Source organism: Erpetoichthys calabaricus, chromosome 17 (assembly GCF_900747795.2).
Source record: "Erpetoichthys calabaricus chromosome 17, fErpCal1.3, whole genome shotgun sequence".
Lineage (NCBI taxonomy): Eukaryota > Metazoa > Chordata > Cladistia > Polypteriformes > Polypteridae > Erpetoichthys > Erpetoichthys calabaricus.
The window spans coordinates 55,402,025-55,424,454 of NC_041410.2; the positions used below are offsets into that span (position 1 = coordinate 55,402,025).

A 22,430-nucleotide genomic window follows, 5' to 3' on the forward strand; every position below is an offset into this window, starting at 1 on the left:
GGGTGCAAAGGGATTTAAGGTGGGCCGGGATTACAAGTTTTTTCATAGGCTTTGATAATTCTAATGTTAGAAGATATACATACTCAAGTAAACTGCTTGCCCTTCACTGTGCAGTATGGCCTTCCACCATGCAAAAAAGCTATTATGTTCATGAAGGAGGAGTTGCAGCTAAGAAACCATTCTTGGGGGGGGGGGGGGGGGGGGGGGGCCAAGCTGTAAAGACTGCAGTGTGAAAGGGACTAGAAAGCACGAAGCAACAACTAACGACAAAGTCTTAAGGAACAAATTTATAATTTTTGGTTCACAAAGATGCCAATTCTTCTTTTGACAAACTGACAACAAGTACATTGATGTCTGTCTTCAGTCTTCTGTAAAGCACAATAGAAACTGTGTCAGTAGGGTTGAGTGCATGATGACTACAGATTTTGTTCCATCATGCATTACGTTCAGATAAAAAATAGTAAACCACAAAATCTCCATTTTTCAGAATGATAATGAACCCCAAACTAACCTCTGCTGATTGACAGTTAACTGACACCTTTGGCAAAGAACAATAATAGTGACTAAAATATTAATTTCAAAATTAAGCATGGATATAAAGAATACATGAGTAATAAACAGTAAAACACTAAACTAACTAAATGCATCACCAATGCTGCCTGGATGGACAAACTCATGTCTAAACTGCACATGATTTTGAAGTCTCTGAAAAGCAATTTAACTGGATAACATTTTTCCAAGCTATGATTGGACAGTTTCTACCCTTTGTTACGGTTAACGTGTTTTTGGCAAAACTGTCCTGGGAAAAAAAGTACTCTAAAAATAATTAAAAGGAGTGACTGACACTGAAGATGGACATTACTTTGAAGTAAAATCTGCTCTGACAATTCACTCTCAAAAAGTTGTCATTTTGTGTGCTTCTGAAAAGAACACCCCCAACTTCAACTGCACTTCTGTTAAGAGCATATTTACGTGTCAAATGTAGCAATTAAAAAAATAACCTGAAATTATTTTTAATGTATACATAGATACGTACACAAACACAAAAATACGTACAGTATACACGTGTGCTTGTGCCACCAACACTTCCTCTGAACATGTGTTCTGTTATGTATATTCCCTATACGATCCTACACTTTTTTACCGAATTGGATCTGTGATAATAGATACGTGGCAAAATATGATTTTAAATAAATAACAGGGTCCTGGGGTTGGCTTGGAAATGTGAGTGGACCAGTCAGGTACCTTATTCACACCTGGAGAAGGACACCTGGTGTAGGAACATACCAGCAGATAACTGAGCAGTATAAAGAGCCTGCACTGTAGTGAAGGGAGAAAAAAAAATGACAGAAGATTAAAGAAAAGAAGAGAAAGGATGGAGGTTACAGGAAGAAAAAAAAAAAGCAAGATGGTGAGGAGCCCATGTCATCAGGAAGAGAATCAGGTGATTGGGAATATGCCCTAAGTAAGACAAGCAGCAGGCCTGTGCTCAAATGCGTGGTTGGCACCCCTTGGAACAATGCGGGGGAGAGGGAGCAGCTCCATTGTACGGCATCTCCCAGACAGACACCGACAGACTGGCTGAGGGAGACTGAGTGGGGCTCGGAGGAGAGTCCTGTGGATACCAATGTACAGGTGGTAGGACCCTGAACCCGGGATTAATGGACAACTGTAATGAGTAACACTCTTAACCTGAAATTGCTTCGTCTTGGGTATGATGTTAATCTGCATCTAGCAGGTCCTCCAATTTACAGGGAAAACTTGGGGGTTGGTGGCAGGATTGGTACTCCAGCCACTGTAAAAAAAAAAAAAAAAACCTCCCACTCTTCCAATTGGGGTGATGAGGTACCACCTGCTGCACCTGGGTCCCAATCCCAGTGGTTCATTGTGTGGTGGGTGTGGTAACACGCTATCAGCACCAGTCATGAACAAAAGTGTCATCTCCCCTCATTTGCCCGGCTTATGTCGGTTCATGACTATTGACGGTTGTTGGTTCAAGAGGATCCCAGAAGCAATCAAGGTGTGTAGCGCAAACACAGACTGTCACATGATCAAATTGTCCATAGTTGCTCCTTTAGACCAAGCAGTCAAAATAAAGAACCTTGGAACTACTGATTTTGAGTCTGGAGGTGCCAGGGTCCACCCTCCCCCACCCCCTGTGTGTTACAGATTGCACACCAGTGCCATCCTGCTGGATCAGAGCAAGTGAAAAATCCAAACTGACTAAAGCCAGACTTGGTGAAAAAATGACCAAAGCTTAATATTACTTTCCTGGGCAATGCCATGCGCTGCTATTATCTGCTCTAATATAAATATGCCATTTTACAGGGGGGTGTCAGTGAGGCTTGATTGAGAGCAGAAGTGAAGCGTGACACAAAGTACAATCAAAGAGTTGTTGGTTATCTTCTCCTGCTTTATTGGCTTTTGTTTACAATTTAAGCATTACGAACTGTCTACCTTGACCTAAGAATTAGACATGACAGTGTTCATGGTTATAACCCAACAAGGACTTACTGCAATTCTGGAATCCAACTGGACCCAAAAAGGGCAAATTCTCAACTCACAACAGTGGACAAATTAATAGAGGGGCAGTGTGGATGATGGATGAGATGGGCAGCAATAACAACAGAGTCACCATTTAAAAAAATAAAAACAAATAATCCTTTGCTTTCTTTCCTTCACCCATTCAAGAAATATACCTGGGCAATGCCAGGTACTTTGGCTAGCACTTTATACTGCTCATTCCGGAATGGAACCTCCCTTATAAAAACATACCAAACGTAAGGCACATAAGTATTCCTAAAATGTTTAGCCTTTTAGTTGTAAAATGCACAGCAACATTTGTTGTGAAGTCTTTGTTTAAATGTACATATGTACAGTTTGTTTAAATTAATAAAAACAAAACAATTTGTTCTAAAAGTACCGTATATTTCTGCATATTCTACAGTCTGCTGTTGGTAGTGGATTGATTTTCAAAAAAAAAAAAAAAAGTTTTTAAATATAAATGCATTTAAACTGTTTAAATGGAAGATAAAAGAAAGGAAGAAAACCTTCTGCCATCAGAATGTTTTTGTTGTTACTTATCTGGATATGATGAAGAGCACACTCCTAAACTCAATACAACTAAAACATACATGTTGCAGGAGTCTGAAGAGAGAAACTAACAGGATTAGCCAGGTCACTTCAATGCCCTGAATATAACATAATGTAAGCTGTGTAGGACCAATTTAACAGGTTAAAAAAAACAAAACAAATGAAAAATCAAAATGTATTAAGGCAAAACTATATAGCTGTGCATAAAAGCAAGCTAATTCTGTTCTTTATTGAAAGTGAGAAACAAAACATATTATATATATTCCACTATAACTGAATAATAAATACTACACTAAAATGTTGCTCTCAGACATTTTTATTTAAGCACTGAAATAGGAAAGAAATGATAGAGGTAGAAGCTACATTAGACCATGCTAGTGCTTCTTAAAAAGCTTGTCCTTCAAAGCTTTCTAACCAAACAAGAAGGAAACTTGTGAAAGAAGCCCAAGACAAGCCAGCAATCACTCTGAAGGAGCTACAGAGTTCAGGAGCCAGGGATGAAATAAAAGTGCAGCAGTCAGGAGATCAGCATTAATACTGTACATGTATTGGAGGGTGGCTCAAAACACAGCTTTACTCAAAAAGAACCACGTGAATGCACATCTGAGGTTTGACAAAAAGCATGACAATGACATGGTAAAACGAAATGAACCAGGTAAAAAATTCTTATTTAGTAAAATTAAAGAATTGGTCAAGGCACTATATTTACACACTCAGCAATGCAATATCCTATAGCAAGATACACTGACAAATGAAATTTGACAAACAAGTAACCATTTAGTCAATGAATCTCGTTTGTTTAGCCAATATCTAAGTTGTCCTAATATCTCTCTTCTAGCATTTTACTGCCCTGAATGAAAACACGCAAATGCAACAAACTCAGTTATTCAGATCAAATTAGGTAGGCTATTCATTATAAACTACTTAATTTTTAAATAGCTCCATCTCATCGATACTTCCCCAGTACAGAACACATATACAAACACGAAATGTCATTCTCAGAAATATACAGTATCATGGGAAAAAAAACGCAATAACGAACTGTGATGGACTGAGCCCCGTTCAGAGATTACTCCTGCCTTGCGTCCGATGTTTGCTAGGATTGGCTCTGGCTTCACCGCCTCCCTCCTCTGGACAATCGGGAATGGAAAATGACGAATGGATGGATGAAAAACTACTTTCAGTGTTTAAATTGAGATGTATCTACGATATATTGTACAAATTACGAACTAACCGCTTGTATTAAACATATCCCACGCCTGTCCAAAAATGTAACGTACAGTGCTCTTAAAATTTGGAAAGCGTTACAGAAGTTCTCCCCTGTACGACATTATCAAAACACGTTATAATTAATCTAGAATCTTTTATTGTCATTCCAACGTCCATCTGCAGAAACGAAATTCAGTTTTCTGTAATAAATGTAAGGTCGATAAAATCCCGACAGCAGACGGTGAGCTGTATTAAATATTACAGATAATGTACATATTTAAGCATCAGTTTATCTTAAAGGTGGTATCTATATTCTTTGGTGCAATTCATCGGCATAAAGAAGGAATGAGGATAGATATATTTTTACTACACGGATCCTGCCTTACCGCCAATTTACATAACGCAACACATGCACAGCGTCAGCGTTGGCGAAGACGCCTTGACTGTAACATATTATTTTATCACCAAAAAGGCAACCTACTTTCCAAAAGAAATCAAGTCCAATTTATCACGGATTAATGCGTCCACGCCATTTCCCGCGGAGTATGATAAAATCGGAGCTCAGGCTGCTTCGCCGACGTCGCACGGTTTCTCTTGCAGCTCTGTCGTTGTGGCGGCATGTCGTGCCTTCCACATTTTCCTTAATGGGTCACACACGTCGTCATCGCGGTTGGGCTTTGAATTTGCTTTCCGATTTAGTTTTCTTTTTGGTAAAAAATACACAACAAGGCTTATAGGTATCTGAAAATCATTAAGTACGATTTGAATGCAGCGTCTGTCTCGCCTGGACACCGCAGTCTTATATGTCCCGAAAGTAACACTTATACAGGTCGGATAATAAAGTGCTTTCTTAATTAGTGCAACACCGGCGCAGGACGGTAACACGGGGCCTGTTTTGCGCTCCATGCTGTGGTGCACAGAAGTAACCCCCATACGCAACCAGAGAAAATCTGACAATGAGTTTCGTTTTCTTACCCAAAAGATGAGATTCAGGAACACGAGGACGGTCTTTGAGGAGGTAATGCCGCACTGTCCCATTGTATCCACGATTAATTATTGGACTATGTTTAGAATATTTTCATTGACGCAGAAAATGGCTATCCAACTTCCTACACCCTCGACCGGCAGCTCTCTCGCCCTCAAGACAGTCGTAGGCAAACACCACAGCAACCGAGCAGCTGGGCTGTGTCACGTGACTGCGGTGAGGTAATCCCCTTCATTTAAAGACACAGAGAGCGCCACTCATTCGCATTTGGGCCTTGTCAGGCTGCGTAGGCGGTCGGGTTTTTAAAAATGATCTAAATGAAGCGGATAGTAGGTAATACCCTTGGTGAGTGACCCAGCGCTACGAAAACATGCTCTTCGTTTACTGTTAAATTATTAAACTACTGTTCGTCTACCCAAACCTTTACAAGAGTAAACTGAAGGGAGGGAACAAATGTGTCTGTGGAGTAAATAAACGCTTATCCTCGTTCAAAATGGTATAGTTTGTTCAACTCGGGCCTGTGATGGATTGTAGAGTGTGATGTAATAATCTCAATCCATAATTTAATTTTTAAACCTTGTACAGTGTTTTTAGATTCATTGACAGGAAGTAACAACAGCAGCATTAACTCATTTTTAAATTCTGCCAGAACCTGACATTCCAACACAATTGGAGACCCAAGAGGTCTTCTCCATGGCTGCCTTCCATGTATTGTATGTATGCCAGGTGCTTCACTCAAAATCTCCCATCAGGAAGTGAATTTTGGCACATTTTGAAAATACCCTTCCCACTATGAAAAACTAAATCTCTGAAGTGTTGTTTAGTTATTTACAGGCGCTTAATATAGGCAGGAAAAAAAGGGACACTAACCTACAGTGCACCCGGAAAGTATTCACAGTGCATCACTTTTTCCACATTTTGTTATGTTACAGCCTTATTCCAAAATGGATTAAATTCATTTTTTCCTCAGAATTCTACACATAACACCCCATAATGACAACGTGAAAAAAGTTTACTTGAGGTTTTTGCAAATTTATTAAAAATAAAAAACTGAGAAATCACATGTACATAAGTATTCACAGCCTTTGCTCAATACTTTGTCGATGCACCTTTGGCAGCAATTACAGCCTCAAGTCTTTTTGAATATGATGCCACAAGCTTGGCACACCTATCCTTGGCCAGTTTGCCCATTCTTCTTTGTAGCACCTCTCAAGCTCCATCAGGTTGGATGGGAAGCGTCGGTGCACAGCCATTTTAAGATCTCTCCAGAGATGTTCAATCGTATTCAAGTCTGGGTTCTGGCTGGGCCACTCGAGGACATTCACAGAGTTGTCCTGAAGCCACTCCTTTGATATCTTGGCTGTGTGCTTAGGGTCGTTGTCTTGCTGAAAGATGAACCGTCGCCCCAGTCTGAGGTCAAGAGCGCTCTGGAGCAGGTTTTCATCCAGGATGTCTCTGTACATTGCTGCCGTCATCTTTCCCTTTATCCTGACTAGTCTCCTAGTCCCTGCCGCTGAAAAACATCCCCACAGCATGATGCTGCCACCACCATGCTTCACTGTAGGGATGGTATTGTCCTGGTGATGAGCGGTGCCTGGTTTCCTCCAAACGTGATGTCTGACATTCACACCAAAGAGTTCAATCTTTGTCACATCAGATTAGAGAATTTTCTTTCTCATGGTCTGAGAGTCCTTCAGGTGCCTTTTGTCAAACTCCAGGCGGGCTGCCATGTGCCTTTTACTAAGGAGTGGCTTCCATCTGGCCACTCTACCATACAGGCCTGATTGGTGGATTGCTGCAGAGATGGTTGTCCTTCTGGAAGGTTCTCCTCTCTCCACAGAGGACCTCTGGAGCTCTGACAGAGTGACCATCGGGTTCTTGGTCACCTCCCTGACTAAGGCCCTTCTCCCCCGATCGCTCAGTTTAGATGGCCGGCCAGCTCTAGAAAGAGTCCTGGGGCCTCATGTATAAACGGTGCGTACGCACAGAAATGTTGCGTAAGAACATTTCCACGTTCAAATCACGATGTATAAAACCTACACTTGGTGTAAAGCCACGCACTTTTTCAAGGTACCTCATACCCTGTCATACGCAAGTTCTCCGCCCGATTTTGCAGACTGGCGGCACCCAGCGTCAAAGTAGTGCTACTGTTCCTGTGTGGTTACCCTTTCTTAGATCCACATCCACGACAGAGGCTTTATCAAATATACTGAAATTAACCGCATATCGTTCATAAATTTAATGCATCTGATTGTAATTAACCTGTAACAATATAATGGTCCACAGAATGGTCAAACTATTCTAAATACCATAACTGCTATAGCGTTGTTACTCTCACTGCACCTTCTTCTTCTTCTGTCAGCTGCTCCCGTTAGGGGTTGCCACAGCGGATCATCTTTTTCCATATCCCTCTCACTGCACCACTTGGAGTATTTATATCACTGTATCTGAGTGTGAATCACAGATCTACAGCGATTGGAAAGAGAATTATCAGTATACAGCATCAAGCACTTGCTGTCTCAGCCATTCGCTATTTGAACTGCTCTCATCCGACCAGCGCTTCACAGCCTTTCCTGTTCGGACCTCGCGGTTCACAAACAGTTTCATCCCAAGAACTATACACGCACTCAATCAGTCCATCAAGTGCTCCTTGTAGAACTGTTTGTACTTGCAAGTTACCATGAGGTCATTGTACTTATGATACAGTTATAATATTGCACAACCTGAGCCACTTTATAAAGCGCGAATTTACATATGATGACAGATATCATTTTTAAGATGAAATGCAGCAAAATATGTTTATTATATTATACAGATAAAACTTTAACTTTAACTACATGGTGCCACAGCGCTAGTGAGCTTGAGCTTCGTTCACGGTTTGTTCCTGCCTCGCGCTGTATTCATGCTGTGGCTGGTGCGACACTGGAAGGATAGATGGATAGAATAATTAAACATTACGAAGATATTTCGATGTTCCTTAAAAGTTTTGAAGAATTCTAAGCTTACAGATGGCTTAACGTCTATTACAGAGCTGATTGTGTGGCGATTGGGTATTTGGAGAAAGAAAAGTAAGGACAGAAATTGGCCGTTAGTACATTTGAAAAAGACAGTACTGTACTTCTGTAATAAAGCATTTCATTGAAGGTCGCACATGGCGCAGCAAGCATCTTGCTGTAAGACATGAACAATCACTGCACCACCGTGTTCCCATGGTTAATAACATGCTTTAACTCATATCATCATGAAAATGATATCACGTATACTTCTCAGTATTTTAATTATTCAGAGAGCTGTAATATTACGAACGTAATGGATTCTGTGTCCTGTCGGACATTCAGGCACATAGAGCACATATAAGATCAAATACACAACAAAGCATTTAACATGCTACTTTAGTTACGATGGGATTTGAGAAACTAGTAAATTAAACGATTTTAAGATGAAGTTTATGATGTTCTGCTTTAATGACAAAATAAACTACGTGATTAAAGTGGAAATTTTGAGATTAAAGTTGACATTTCGTGCTTTTTTCACACTGTGTGCCTTTTTTTTCACTGTACCCTAATAAGCTTTCATATGACACTCAGATGGTGGGCTACAAGTTGCCTTTTCACGCCGACTTTGATATGTGACAACTTTTTTATTTTGGGCAACAACAACAACATTTATTTATATAGCACATTTTCATACAAAAAGTAGCTCACAGTGCTTTACATAATGAAGAAAAGAAAAGTAAAAGACAAAATAAGAAATTAAAATAAGACAACATTAGTTAACATAGAAAAAGAGTAAGGTCCAATGGCCAGGGGGGACAGAAAAAACAAAAAAAAACTCCAGACGGCTGGAGAAAAAAAAAAATCTGCAGGGGTTCCAGGCCACGAGACCGCCCAGTCCCCTCTGGGCATTCTACCTAACATAAATGAAATAATCCACTTTGTAATTAGGGTTCTCACGGAAGGACTTGATGATGATGGTCATGCAGACTTCTGGCTTTTAATCCATCACTGTTGGAACATCACGGTGTTTTGAGTAGATGCCACCACCAAAAGGACACCGGAAAAGGATACAGAAGAGAGAGTAGGGGTTAGTACAGATTTTAGAGCCACCATGAATAGTTATTATAATGAGTTGGATATACAGAGTATCAGGATTAAATTACAGTGAAGTTATGAGAAGGCCATGTTAAAATAATGTGTTTTCAGCAGCTTTTTAAAGTGCTCCACTGTATTAGCCTGGCGAATTCCTATTGGCAGGCTATTCCAGATTTTAGGTGCATAACAGCAGAAGGCCGCCTCACCACTTCTTTTAAGTTTTGCTCTTGGAATTCTAAGGAGACACTCATTTGAGGATCTGAGGTTACGATTTGGAATATAAGATGTCAGACATTCCGATATATAAGATGGGGCGAGATTATTTAAGGCTTTATAAACCATAAGCAGAATTTTAAAGTCAATCCTGAATGACACAGGTAACCAGTGTAGTGACATCAAAACTGGAGAAATGTGCTTGGATTAGTGTGAACTAATTTCTCAGCATCTTTCAATGATATGAGAGGTCTAACTTTTGCTATGTTTCTTAAGTGAAAAAATGCTGTCCTAGTGATCTGATTAATATGTGATTTAAAATTCAGATTACAGTCAACAGTTACCCCTAAGCTTTTTACCTCCGTCTTGACTTTTAATCCTAATGCATCCAGTTTATCTCTAATAGCCTCATTGTATCCATTATTGCCAATCACTAAGATTTCAGTTTTCTCTTTATTTAGCTTGAGAAGATTACTATTCATCCATTCTGAAATACAAGTCAGACATTGTGTTAGTGAATCAAGAGAATCGGGGTCATCATGTGCTATTGATAAATACAGCTGTGTGTCATCAGCATAGCTGTGGTAGCTCACGTTGTGCCCTGAGATAATCTGACCTAACGGAAGCATGTAGATTGAGAAGAGCAGCGGACCCAGTATAGAGCCTTGTGGAACACCATATTAGGATATCATGTGTTTTTGAGTTGTAATTACCACAACTAACAAAGAATTTTCTCCCTGCCAGGTAGGATTCAAACCAATTTAAGACATTGCCAGAGAGGCCCACCCATTGACTAAGGCGATTTCTAAGAATATTATGATCAATGGTGTCAAATGCGGCACTCAGATCTAAGAGGATGAGAACAGATAAATGGCCTCTGTTTGCATTTACCCGCAAGTCATTTACTACTTTAATGGGTGCAGTTTCTGTGCTGTGATTTGTTCTAAAACCTGACTGAAATTTATCAAGAATAGTATGTTTATTGAGGTGGTCATTTAACTGCATAATGACTGCCTTCTCCAGAATTTTACTTAAGAAAGGCAGGTTAGAGATGGGTCTAAAATTTTCAAGAGCAGAGGGGTCGAGGTTATTTTTCTTAAGTAGGGGTTTAACTACAGCAGTCTTAAGACAGTCTGGGAAGATTCCCGTATCTAATGATGAATTTAGTATGTCAAGAACATTATCAATTAGCACGCCCGATACTTCTTTGAAAAAATTTGTTGGTATTGGGTCAAGGACGCAGGTGGAGGGTTTCAGTTTTAGAAATTATTTTATGTAAATCAGATAAAATCTATCCTAGTGAAAGAGTTTAATTTGTTTATAACGGAATTCTAGGGTTTAGGAGGATCCTTAGTGTTGGGGAGATATACTATGTTATTTCTAATATCATTAATTTTTTGATTGAAAAGTACAGCAATAGCCTCACAGGTTTTACTGGAAGTACTTAGGAGGCATTCCTTTGAGCTACCTGGGTTTAATAGACGATCAATCATCAAGAATAAGACTCTGGGTTTACTAGCCTGTGCGACTTTGTGAATTTGAGCTTTTGAGTTTCTCCGACACGCTGTCACTCGATCAACTTCCTTTTGTTGCTTATATAACTGTTTAAACCAGAAAATAGTATGTTTTTCTTTGCCTCCATTTGGTATACGCTGAAATTCTTCTATTTTTCCTCATACTTTTGCCATTGCCTTTTCACAGAACGCTGGGCTTAAGGGCTATTTATATTGATTTGCATATTCAAAGAGGCGTAATTCTGGGAGGAGTTGGGGTGGGACAGCAGGCGTGTGCACATGCGTTTATTTCCACGCTGAGTGGGATTTATGTAGCGGAAGAACGCGAAAGTTGGCGATCGCACAGATTCCTGCATCTGGATTTTTCTGTGTGTAAGCACATTTCGGCTTTTGTGCTTATGTCATGTTATAGTGTGAATTCTACGCACGGCGTTATGCATGAGGCCCCTGGTGGTTTCAAATTTCTTCCACTTACAGATGATGGAGGCCAATATGCTCATTGGGACCTTCAAAGCAGCAGAAATTTTTCTGTAACCTTCACCAGATTTGTACCTCGAGACAATCCTGTCTCAGAGGTCTACAGACAATTCCTTTGACTTCATGCTTGGTTTGTGCTCTGACATGAACTGTCAACTGTGGGACCTTATATAGACAGGTGTGTGCCTTTCCAAATCATTTCCAATCAACTGAATTTACCACAGGTGGACTCCAATTAAGCTGCAGAAACATCTCAAGGATGATCAGGGGAAACAGGATGCACCTGAGCTCAATTTTGAGCTTCATGGCAAAGGCTGTGAATACTTATGTACATGTGCTTTCTCAATTTTTTTATTTTTAATAAATTTGCAAAAATCTCAAGTAAACTTTTTTCATGTTGTCATTATGGGGTGTTGTGTATAGAATTCTGAGGAAAAAAATTAATTTAATCCGTTTTGAAAAAGGACTGTAACATAACAAAATGTGGAAAAAGTGATGCGCTGTGAATACTTTCCGGATGAACTGTATTGTGAAGAAAGATTTTGTCCCTTGTGCAAGTACCTGGGTGTTCAAGCTCAAAAAGCTCCCTTTTACCTTATACCTTACCTTACCTTACACATTATGGACATCACATATTGTTCAATCATAAATCAGGTAAAGGGACCAAAATATTTAAAAACATTCAAAACTTTATGTTAGGTTAACAACAAATTCCATTTTTATTCATTTTTGTATTTAAATGAATGTATCAAACTAACTGATAAGTGCTACATTATTACATTAGCAGAAAATCAACTTTGTTGTGACAGCCCAGTAAACAAGCATCTATTGAACATTTTTAAAGGACTATGCCTCATTGACACAAGGTGATATGTACCTGAGAGATCTGGGTTTGCATATTTGAACCACATAACATAAAACATTGTTCAGGTTTGGCATTGTTCGGTGTGTCTTATTTTCTGCATTGGGCTTGTTGTCCTTTTTGTTGTTCATGTCTATGCTGGTAACTCCACAGAGCTGGAGTACACATTAATGCTAGAAGGAGTGATGTCAGCCCTCTCCTGACTACATTTAAGGTCCATCTTATTATCTTTGATTGTGGCTTGTCCATGTCAACTAACCAGGACTCATATTTTTCTTTTTAAAGCTTTTTATTCAGTTCAGATTAAACAAGATGATTCAAGTGTTATAAGGGTATATGCTGGATGGCTGATTGCTGTGAGTGCTTGTAATATAGGTGAAAATGTGGACTTTTCCTGATATTAGACATTTTTTTCTTGCATATGCTAAGGCCAATTTGAGAACAGGTGCACCCAAGTCGCCCTGATGGTGGATCATTTTTTTAACTGGTCATTCTTTCTCGACCCAATGTAAATTCTTGGCTTTGCTGTCCCACTCACAGACAAACATAGGAATTTTATATTCCCTGATTGCTGACCCAGTAAGATACATTGAACTTTCAGGTCCCCACAGATGAATCCATGATGCTTATTGTAGTTAATTTTCTCATTGTTTTGCTTTAAGCATTCATCCATTATCCAACCCGCTATATCCTAACTACAGGGTCATGGGGGTCTGCTGGAGCCAATCCCAGCCAACACAGGGCGCAAGGCAGGAAACAAACCAGGGCAGGGCGCCAGCCCACCGCAGGACGCGCACACACACACACCAAGCACACAACTTTCAATCGCCAATGCACCTAACCTGCATGTCTTTGGACTGTGGGAGGAAACCGGAGTACCCGGAGGAAACCCATGCAGACACAGGGAGAACATGCAAACTCCATGCAGGGAGGACCTAGGAAGCGAACCCAGGTCTCCTAACTATGAGGCATAGACTGCTTTAAGCATAGATTTTAATATTAGAAAATATTACATTTAAACAAATTATCATTAAAATTAAATATTGATATTTAATTAATTATAGTGCAAAAACATAAAAAATATATGCCAGTTAAATATGTGTTTTGATGGAGAAAAACGGTTTTCATTTCTCCCCAATATGGATTATGCGAGGGTTAGATTGTTAGGTTATGTTACATACTAATGGCTCTGTACTGTACTTGTAAATTGCATTAGGAAGGCTGTTCAATTTCCTCCTGTCATTTTCTCAAACACCTATGTTAGGTACATGTTTTTTTTTTTTTTAGTTTGTTAAAAATCTGGATTTACTTGTTGACTTCGACAACATCACATCATGTAATTTAATATTAAAATAAAATTATGACTTCAAACCTGAACCTAGAAGTACAAATTACAGTCAATTAATGAAGTGAGCTTTCCTAACTACACAAGCTTTTTCAACTTAATTAATTCAGTTGATTGGGACTGGAGACTATACTGATACAATCAGACCCAACACCACCCAGAATGAATAAACCAGTCCTTTGCAGGGCCTACTCAAGCTTATATCCACACTTATACACAGAAGAGGCCAATTTGTAAATTACAATTAATTTAAGAGGTACACCTTTGGGGATGTTGGAGAAAAACTGCAGTAGCTGGAGAAAAATCCACACAGGCATGGGGGAAAGGGAGGTATAAACTCCACACAGGCATTGAGTTCAAGACACTGGATTCACTGGCCACCCAGATGTACAACTGCATTAGGAAATGTAAACAATTCAAATAAAACAAAATCAAAAGGCAGCAATTCTCATAAATTCCTAATTTGGACCAAGTAATAAAAAAATTACAAATTATGAATATTCATGCAGAAAACCAAACAAGTCATCAGAAGTGCTTTCTGAAAGTAGGTATTTTACCTTTTAGAAAGCAACCATATTTGGGTGCTCGCAAACTTCCTATACTTTCCTCATCTCACTTTTATCCATAGCATTCAAACCAGTTCCGCAAGGTTCTCCAATAACTCCTACCCCATGGTTGTCTGGACTTTGAGCTCTGTGCTGCACCCCTCCCCTCGGATGTGCTCTTAGTAGTCTATTATATAAAGTACATCAGTTACTACTGTTGTTTTTATTGTTAGTTGTTGTTATCATTAATAGAATATATTTTTCTATTTCTGTTGCACTTGTACTGTGTTTATGTATATGTTCCAACATGGTCTTATAGAATGTTATTTTGTGGCACTTTATGCTGCAATACTATACTGTATATGGAGGGTATGATAGTAATGCCACCTAACTCGAATTGATTCACAGGCAGTAAGGTACTGTCTATTGATTCTCATCAGTCTACTCATGACTCTTACATGCAGTGCATTTAGATCATAGTTTTATATCACAGTCTTATATAAAAGAATTTGCTCCACAATCTACTTTTTTCATCCTGTCTTACTTGTTGTTCTCTGTCATCACCCAAAATACAATAGGTCTTTTTTATCTGATCTGACTGGCTGAATTACTAACTCATTTAAATTCTCTTTCCCAGACAGTCATTCTTGTAGGTGACTTTAATGTTCACATTGACATTCCTACATGTAGCCTGACAAATTAATTCCTATCCCTGCTGGACTATTTTGATTTGGTGCAGCTTGTTGATTTTCCTACCCAGTCTACATTTGGCTTACCTGTTCACAATACTTACAGCACTGTTTTGTGAACTCTGACCATAAAGAAGTATTTTTCACTGTCTCAATGCCTCTCCCTTCTCCTACCTGTTAATGTCAAAATTCTTTCAGAAACCTTAAAACTATCTCCCCTTCTATCCTTGCTGGATCCTTTTCTTATCTTCTTCTATTTTCTTCTATTCCATCCATATTATATAGTCTTGTTGATTGCTATAAGTCAGCCTTTCATTCAGCACTAGATAAAAGAGCTAATTTAAAACATATGGAGCGTCCTTTAAGTGTTCAGTTCCATGGTATAACTTTGAATTACAATCTATGAAAGCAGCTGGCTGATACCTTGTGAGAATGTCACATAAGCCTGGCATCACTGTGCACACCCAGACTTTCCTAAACCATCAAAGGCCCTACAGAGATGTGCTAACTACAGCCAAGAATACACACTATGGTAGAATAATAGAGTGTGGACTTGATATCCCCGAGGGCTTTGTTTTCTATAGTTAATAAACTACTTCAACCTTCATTTGGCTTGATCACCTCTTCCACTGAAGACTGTGAAAAATTTCCATGATAAAATAAAAAAATAGTTCAACTAACGCAAATACATCTTCCATTTATATTTTCCCTGTCTTCCCTTTCCAACCCCTTTTCTAGTTTTTCAGAAGTTACATATACATTTATTAATAACCTGTTCCGTAAGATGAGGGCTACTACTTGTGTACTTGACCCCATCCCCACCATACTTATCAAATGCTTCTTTCATTCCATAACCCTGACTGTTATGACAATAATAAATAGAAAATCTTTTGATACTGGCTCCATGTCAGATACTTTTAAAACTGCTTCTGTAGCCCCAACATAAAAAGTCCAGTCTTGACTGCCCTCCAGTGGTTTAAGTCCTATCTTTTTGATAGAGAAGAATTTATTAGTCTTGGCAACAGTATGTCCAGCTCTGCACCAGTCACATAAGGAGTTCCTCAAGGCTATGTCCTTGGCCCTCTGCTGTTCTGTATCTACATGCTTCCCCTTGGCCACATTGTTCATACTTTGGACTGGGTTATCATTTTTCTGCAGATGATACCCAGATCTATTTCATATCTATATAGTGTTAAAAGTGAAGGTTCTTCATAGTTTGCTCAGCTCACAATTTGCCTCAGTGAAATAAAAACCTGAATGTAATATGGCTCTTTAAAATTAAATTACAATAAAACCAAAGTCATGTTAACTAGCACAAAAGGTCAGCTTAAGAACATACGTTCCTTTTCAATCACTCTTGGTGGTAATCTCATCATACCTTCTTCTACTGCAAGGAATCTTGGTGTCATTTTTGTTTCCTCCCTTTCTAATTCCACTCACATAAACCACATTAAGAAACCTTCTTACTGCCACCTTTGTAACATATCCCATATTTGCTCACTTATCTACTTCTGTAATGCTAAGAAAGTTGTTCATGCTTTTATTATATCCCATATCGACTGCTATAACTCCCTACTGGCAGGTTCCCCTTATAATCTGTTATCACAGCTCCAGTTTGATTCAAAACTCTGCTACAAGTGTGCATGTAGAAAAGAACTGAAAATCTCATACTGACCTTTAAGTATTTTGCACACTGCACTTTGACATTCTTTGAAACATTCTGACCTGTCATTGTTTACACATGTCTTAAACAACTATTATCATACACTGATAATTTCTGTATTCTCTACATGTATTATTTATTATATTACATATTTATTGACTATATGTATCTAAATTGCATAATACCATACATTGCATCAATCTTGTCTTTGCACAATGTCTTGTCTTGTTTGTGTTTTATTTTAATTTTGCATTTTAATTTAATTTCAAATGTAAACTTTAATTTTAATTTTATTTTTAATTTAATTTTAATTTTTTATTTTCACTTCATGTTGTTACACTGTGAACCCTGAGCTTCACAATTTCGTCTATCTGTATACTTGTATATGGTTGAGATGACAATAAAGTTCGCTTTGACTTTGAAGAGTCTATACACAGACCCACAACAGCAAGTACGTAACAGCCTTCCTGCTGCACCTTCACTGGCTCCCTGTTGTTTAAAGAACTGAATATAAAATTCTACTAATAACCTACAAAGCTTTACATCTCCTTGTTCCGGTAACCGTCTCCAATGCTATACTCCTCTTCGCCCACTAAGGTCTACTAATTTTGGCAATCTTGTTGTGCCTCAAGCTAACCTGTGCTCTATCGGTGACAGATCATTCAGTTCTATAATCCCTAAATTAATGAGGTCAACGGACTCAATTCATTCTTTAAAAAAACAACTTAAAACTTATTTGTTCAGGAAGGCATTTAACTTACCTTGATATTTTGACTCTTTTTTCAGTTTACTGTCCAGGTGCACAGGATGTTTTGTATTTACATCACAAATTGTTATTTGTTCAGGGTTTTCTGTTGATATTTTTGTATTTTACTCTAGTTTATGGTTTTATTCTATTTGAATGCTTTGTACAGTATATCCTGTATTTATTTGTATTTAGTATTTTATGCAGATATTATTTGTATCCAGTGTTACATATGACCTGTTGATCCTTCTGAATTTTTGTGAAGCACTTTGAGCATGGGAAAGGTGCTATATAAATAAAATGTATTATTATTATTATACATTCATTAATTGAATGGGCTTACTCCAATGCAGAGTTTCAGGACCCTACAGCCTGGCAATGCAAGGTAGGAACCAACCCTAGACACTGCACCATTTCCTACTGAATAAATTATTTCCATGTGATTTATATTATTTTTATAATTCTGTCAAGAAGACAAAATGTATCATGTGCATTCTTAGACTTAAGACATTTCTTATTCCTTATCCTGATTGAGAAGTAACCTGAGTTGCATAAATTGTACACAATCTTCTCTTTACATTTTTATCATATAGCCTGTCTGAATTGGTGTTGTACAGTATTAATAATAACACCTTACATTTTATAAGATCTATATAATTTCCATACAGTTGTTGCAGGATATGAAACTAATGACACATACATATTTTATTTGTTGTTTTCGTATATCTGAGCATTCCATTAAGCCAGAGAGACAATTCAACAAATCCTAGACATGTGGAGCTTCAAACAAGTGTAAATTAAAATTATTATAGCATATTAGCTTGACTTTCTTTATAAAATGTTGTATTCAATAGGAGTCATAGAAAGTGTCTTCTGTTGAATACGTAAACAGTGACTTGCATTATTTTGTAAAAATATATATATATATATATATCCATCCATTTACCAACCCGCTGAATCCGAACACAGGGGTCTGCTGGAGCCAATCCCAGCCAACACAGGGCACAAGGCAGGAAACAATCCTGGGCAGGGTGCCAACCCACCGCAGGACACACACAAACACACCCACACACCAACCACACACTAGGGCCAATTTAGAATCGCCAATCCACCTAACCTGCATGTCTTTGGAATGTGGGAGGAAACCGGAGCGCCCGGAGGAAACCCACGCAGACACGGGGAGAACATGCAAACTCCACGCAGGGAGGACCCGGGAATCGAACCCAGGTCCCCAGATCTCCCAACTGCGAGGCAGCAGCGCTACCCACTGCGCCACCGTGCCGCCTATATATATATCTATTATAAAAAAAAATCTTGGAAGGGAGACCAGGGAGACGAGATGTGATCTTCTCGGAAGACACTTAAAAGACCAGTGAGATGAAAGAGATTGGCCACTGAGGGTCTCGCGGGGACCTTAAACATGAGACTTGGTGCCAAGAGATTGTCCCAGGACTGTCTCACGGGGACGTGTAACATGAGATTCTTGCAAGTCACACACTACTTACAACCATTTTCAAATAAGACCATGGTCATCAAAACTCTCAGTCATGTAAAGGCTTTTAGCAGACACAGATCCTGTGCTCTCAGCTCATATAAAGCATATAAGGACAATATGTTCTAGATGAAATGTCAACGACTAAGTAAAGAAGAAAGAGCAGCATGGAGAAAAGAGACCCAAAAGTTGGAGAGAAAAAAATGCAAATAAGAAAAATAATAATCTATGTGCAAATTCAGAAAACAAGTGGAATTGAAAAACAAGCAGGTCCAATCAGGCTCAGAAATAAAAGACAAAGAGTAAAAGACAAAGTAGAACTTCATAAAAATGTTCAAAAAGGTTGGCACGAGACACATGCAGAGCAGAGCAGATAAGAGATTATGAAAGCAGTGGAATTCAAAAGGCTCAAAAAAAATGATGGCGTGTTACACATGCAGAGAAAGCTAAAGAATATGAAAGTAAAATTCAAAAGTATCAAAAAAAAGATAGTAAAGATCACATTAGCGCGAAAAAATGTAAATTATTACTCAAAAAAAGGGAAAATAATCATCATGGACTAGGTGTAATTGAAAAAATAGCAGGACAAAGCAAGGTCAGAAATAAAAGACAAACAGTAGAAAACAAAGTAAAACGTCATAAAGAGGTTCAAAAAGAAGGGGACGAAACACATGCAGAGCAGGTTAGAGATAATGGAAACAGTGGAATTCAAAAGACACAAAAAAACGTAGGTGCAATACACGTGCAGAGCAAGTTAGAGAATATAAAAGAAAAATTTGAAAGATCAAAAAAAAGATAGTAAAGATCGCATTAGCGCTAACAAAGAGAAATTATTACTCGGTATAATAACGGAAAGGCGAATAGAGATCGAATATATGGACATAGGTAATATGTCAGAAATATGGAAATATTGTAAGGCTTTGAAGTTTAAGTCAGAGACTTGTAGATTGTCTAATACGTGTTGCCATCAGGGAAATGTTTCTACACAATGAGGAGGCATATCCAAGAGAATTAAAAGATTTGATGTTTGGGGAAAGTGAAATCCACAAACAGTCAGTCAGTCAGTCATTTCCCAACCCGCTATATCTGAACACAGGGTCACGGGGGTCTGCTAAAGCCAATCCCAGCCAGCACAGGGCGCAAGGCAGGAACAAACCCTGTGCAGGGCGCCAGCTTACCGCAGAATCCACAAACACTACAGACAAATTATACGAGTATAAAATTATCTTTTCACCTTCATATCATTCAATGCTCAAAACGTAGATTTACATAATAATGGACCATACGCTATGAGAATCTGTAGTCCCGCAAAAATTAAAGCAATGACCAGTTTAATTTCGAATAAACCACAATTCGGTCAGGTGTATATTTATGATCACGGAGAAGCGATTCAAATTTTAACAGGTGACAAGATAGGTAATGTAGTATTTATTCCGTGAATAACATTAGACACCAAAGGTGACCTTGATATGCCATTCATATTAAAATGTTTACAGTTTCTCGTGAGAATAGCTTTTGCTATGATAATTAACAAATCACAGGGACAAACATTCGAAGAAGTCGGATTATTTATTAGAGAAAAAGAAACGATATTTACTCATGGGCAGTTATATGTTGCGTTGTCATGATGTAAGTCCAAAAACGGAATCATAACTCAATGCGATCTTGAAGAAAAGGTAATGCCAAGTATTGTTTTTACTGAAGCTTTAAAGTAAAAGTACAATGAATGAAATTGAAACAATTCCAAAGAAAAAAAAAAGATTTTAAAATTGTATATCTGATTAACCAAACACGGGGGTTGGCAAGCGAAGCGAGCAGGGTCAGAGCCCCCTAGTATATATATTTTTTTTTTTCAAGCAAATATTTGGTTTTTGGTATAAACCATTGGATGTAAAAATTCCTAACCTCCTCTGTTTCTGCTCAAGATGTCTCTGTGAAGTGGTAGGTTTTTAAATAATAAGCTGAAGCTCTTATTATGTGGTTTTACTCTATCTAAACAGATGTTTCAGAATGCTTTAAAATGAATTAAAAAGTCATCTCTATATTATGCTTACAATGAAAGTAACAGTAAATAAGTTTAATCAAACCATCAAAGGCCTCATGTAATGTTTTGTATTTTACATTCTCAATGAACAGGTTTTACAGAGGCAGAGATAGATAATTAGTACAGAAGCTTGTTAAGACATGAAAAAAAGTAGCAAGAGTTTTCATAAATGTCAGATTTCAGCAAGTATTTAATTCATATATGAACTTATCTTACAATTCACTGTATCCATCGATTCATCTTCAGAACTCACTTGAACCAAATTTGTGTCACTGGTGTTGGGGCCTTTTTGGCAGTACTGGATCTTCTTCTTCTTTCGGCTGCTCCCGTTAGGGTTTGCCACAATGGATCATCTTCTTCCATATCTTTCTGTCCTCTGCATCTTGCTCTGTTACACCCATCACCTGCATGTCCTCTCTTACCACATCCATAAACCTTCGCTTAGGCCTTCCTCTTTTCCTCTTCCCTGGCAGCTCTATCCTTAGCATCCTTCTCCCAATATACCCAGCATCTCTCCTCTGCACATGTCCAAACCAATGCAATCTCGCCTCTCTGACTTTGTCTCCCAACCGTCCAACTTGAGATGACCCTCCAATGCAGGGGTCCCCAACCACCGGTCCGCGACCCACTACCGGGCCGCAGCCGTCTGACAGCCAGGCCGCGAGAGAACTGCCGGCAACGGAGACTCACTCAGACTTTTCAGAACGCTTGGCGGGCGGGGCTTTGCAGCGGTACAGAGAGAGGAGAGAGACCGAGGTGAGGGAGTATTACAACAAAGTATTGTTACGGTCCCGACAGTTTCCCCATATGACACGAGTCTATAGAAATCGCGTTACTACGAAGTACATTCAGCAGATGCTTTCATTACAACGAAGTGACCTTGAAATGCCTGAATGAATCATCCACAGAGCAGTTAGATCTGTGGTCGCAGCTCAGATGTGCACGTTTGCACAACGATCCCCAAACAGAAACATTGTAAAAAAAATTCTTTCTTCGAACTTTCCTCGTACTGTTTTTTTTTTTGCTGTTTTTGTTTTCTGTGGTTTTCAGTGATACCTTTTGCTTATTGCTTGTCAACATTTGAAAAACATCCATTGGAATTTAACTCATTGTCACCCTCCTATAGAAACGGCAGACACGAAAAAAACGATAACAGTGTTAATGTTTGAGATGTGCAATCTGTTGGAATGGCAAATGCAAAGCATATGTCTTTGTTATATGCAAAAAAAGAAGAAAAATCTCAGGTTGCAAACGTATGCGAACTGCTTAATAACTTAATAATAAAAGAAATATTATGTAAATTGCAGTGGTCCTTGCTGTCAAAAAGGTTGGGGACCACTGCTCTAATGTACTCATTTCTAATCCTATCCATCCTCGTCACACCAGTACTGGATTCACAGCAAAAATCAACTCTGGAGAGGGCAGCCAGTCCTTTAATAGAAAAACTAATATACAGTATACAC

General features: G+C 38.6%; 2 protein-coding genes across 2 annotated transcripts in view; both read right to left on the minus strand.

Annotated features, from left to right (window-relative positions):
* The window catches only part of tspan3a (tetraspanin 3a), a 48,424-nt gene extending 42,920 nt beyond the window's left edge, over window positions 1–5,504 (minus strand). The window contains 1 exon segment of the mRNA XM_051920361.1: window positions 5,278–5,504. Within this exon segment, the coding sequence (XP_051776321.1) occupies window positions 5,278–5,340 (63 nt within the window). The 5' untranslated portion in view covers window positions 5,341–5,504.
* The window catches only part of LOC127526110 (craniofacial development protein 2-like), a 1,015,936-nt gene that overhangs the window by 303,001 nt on the left and 690,505 nt on the right, over window positions 1–22,430 (minus strand). The window lies entirely within an intron of this gene.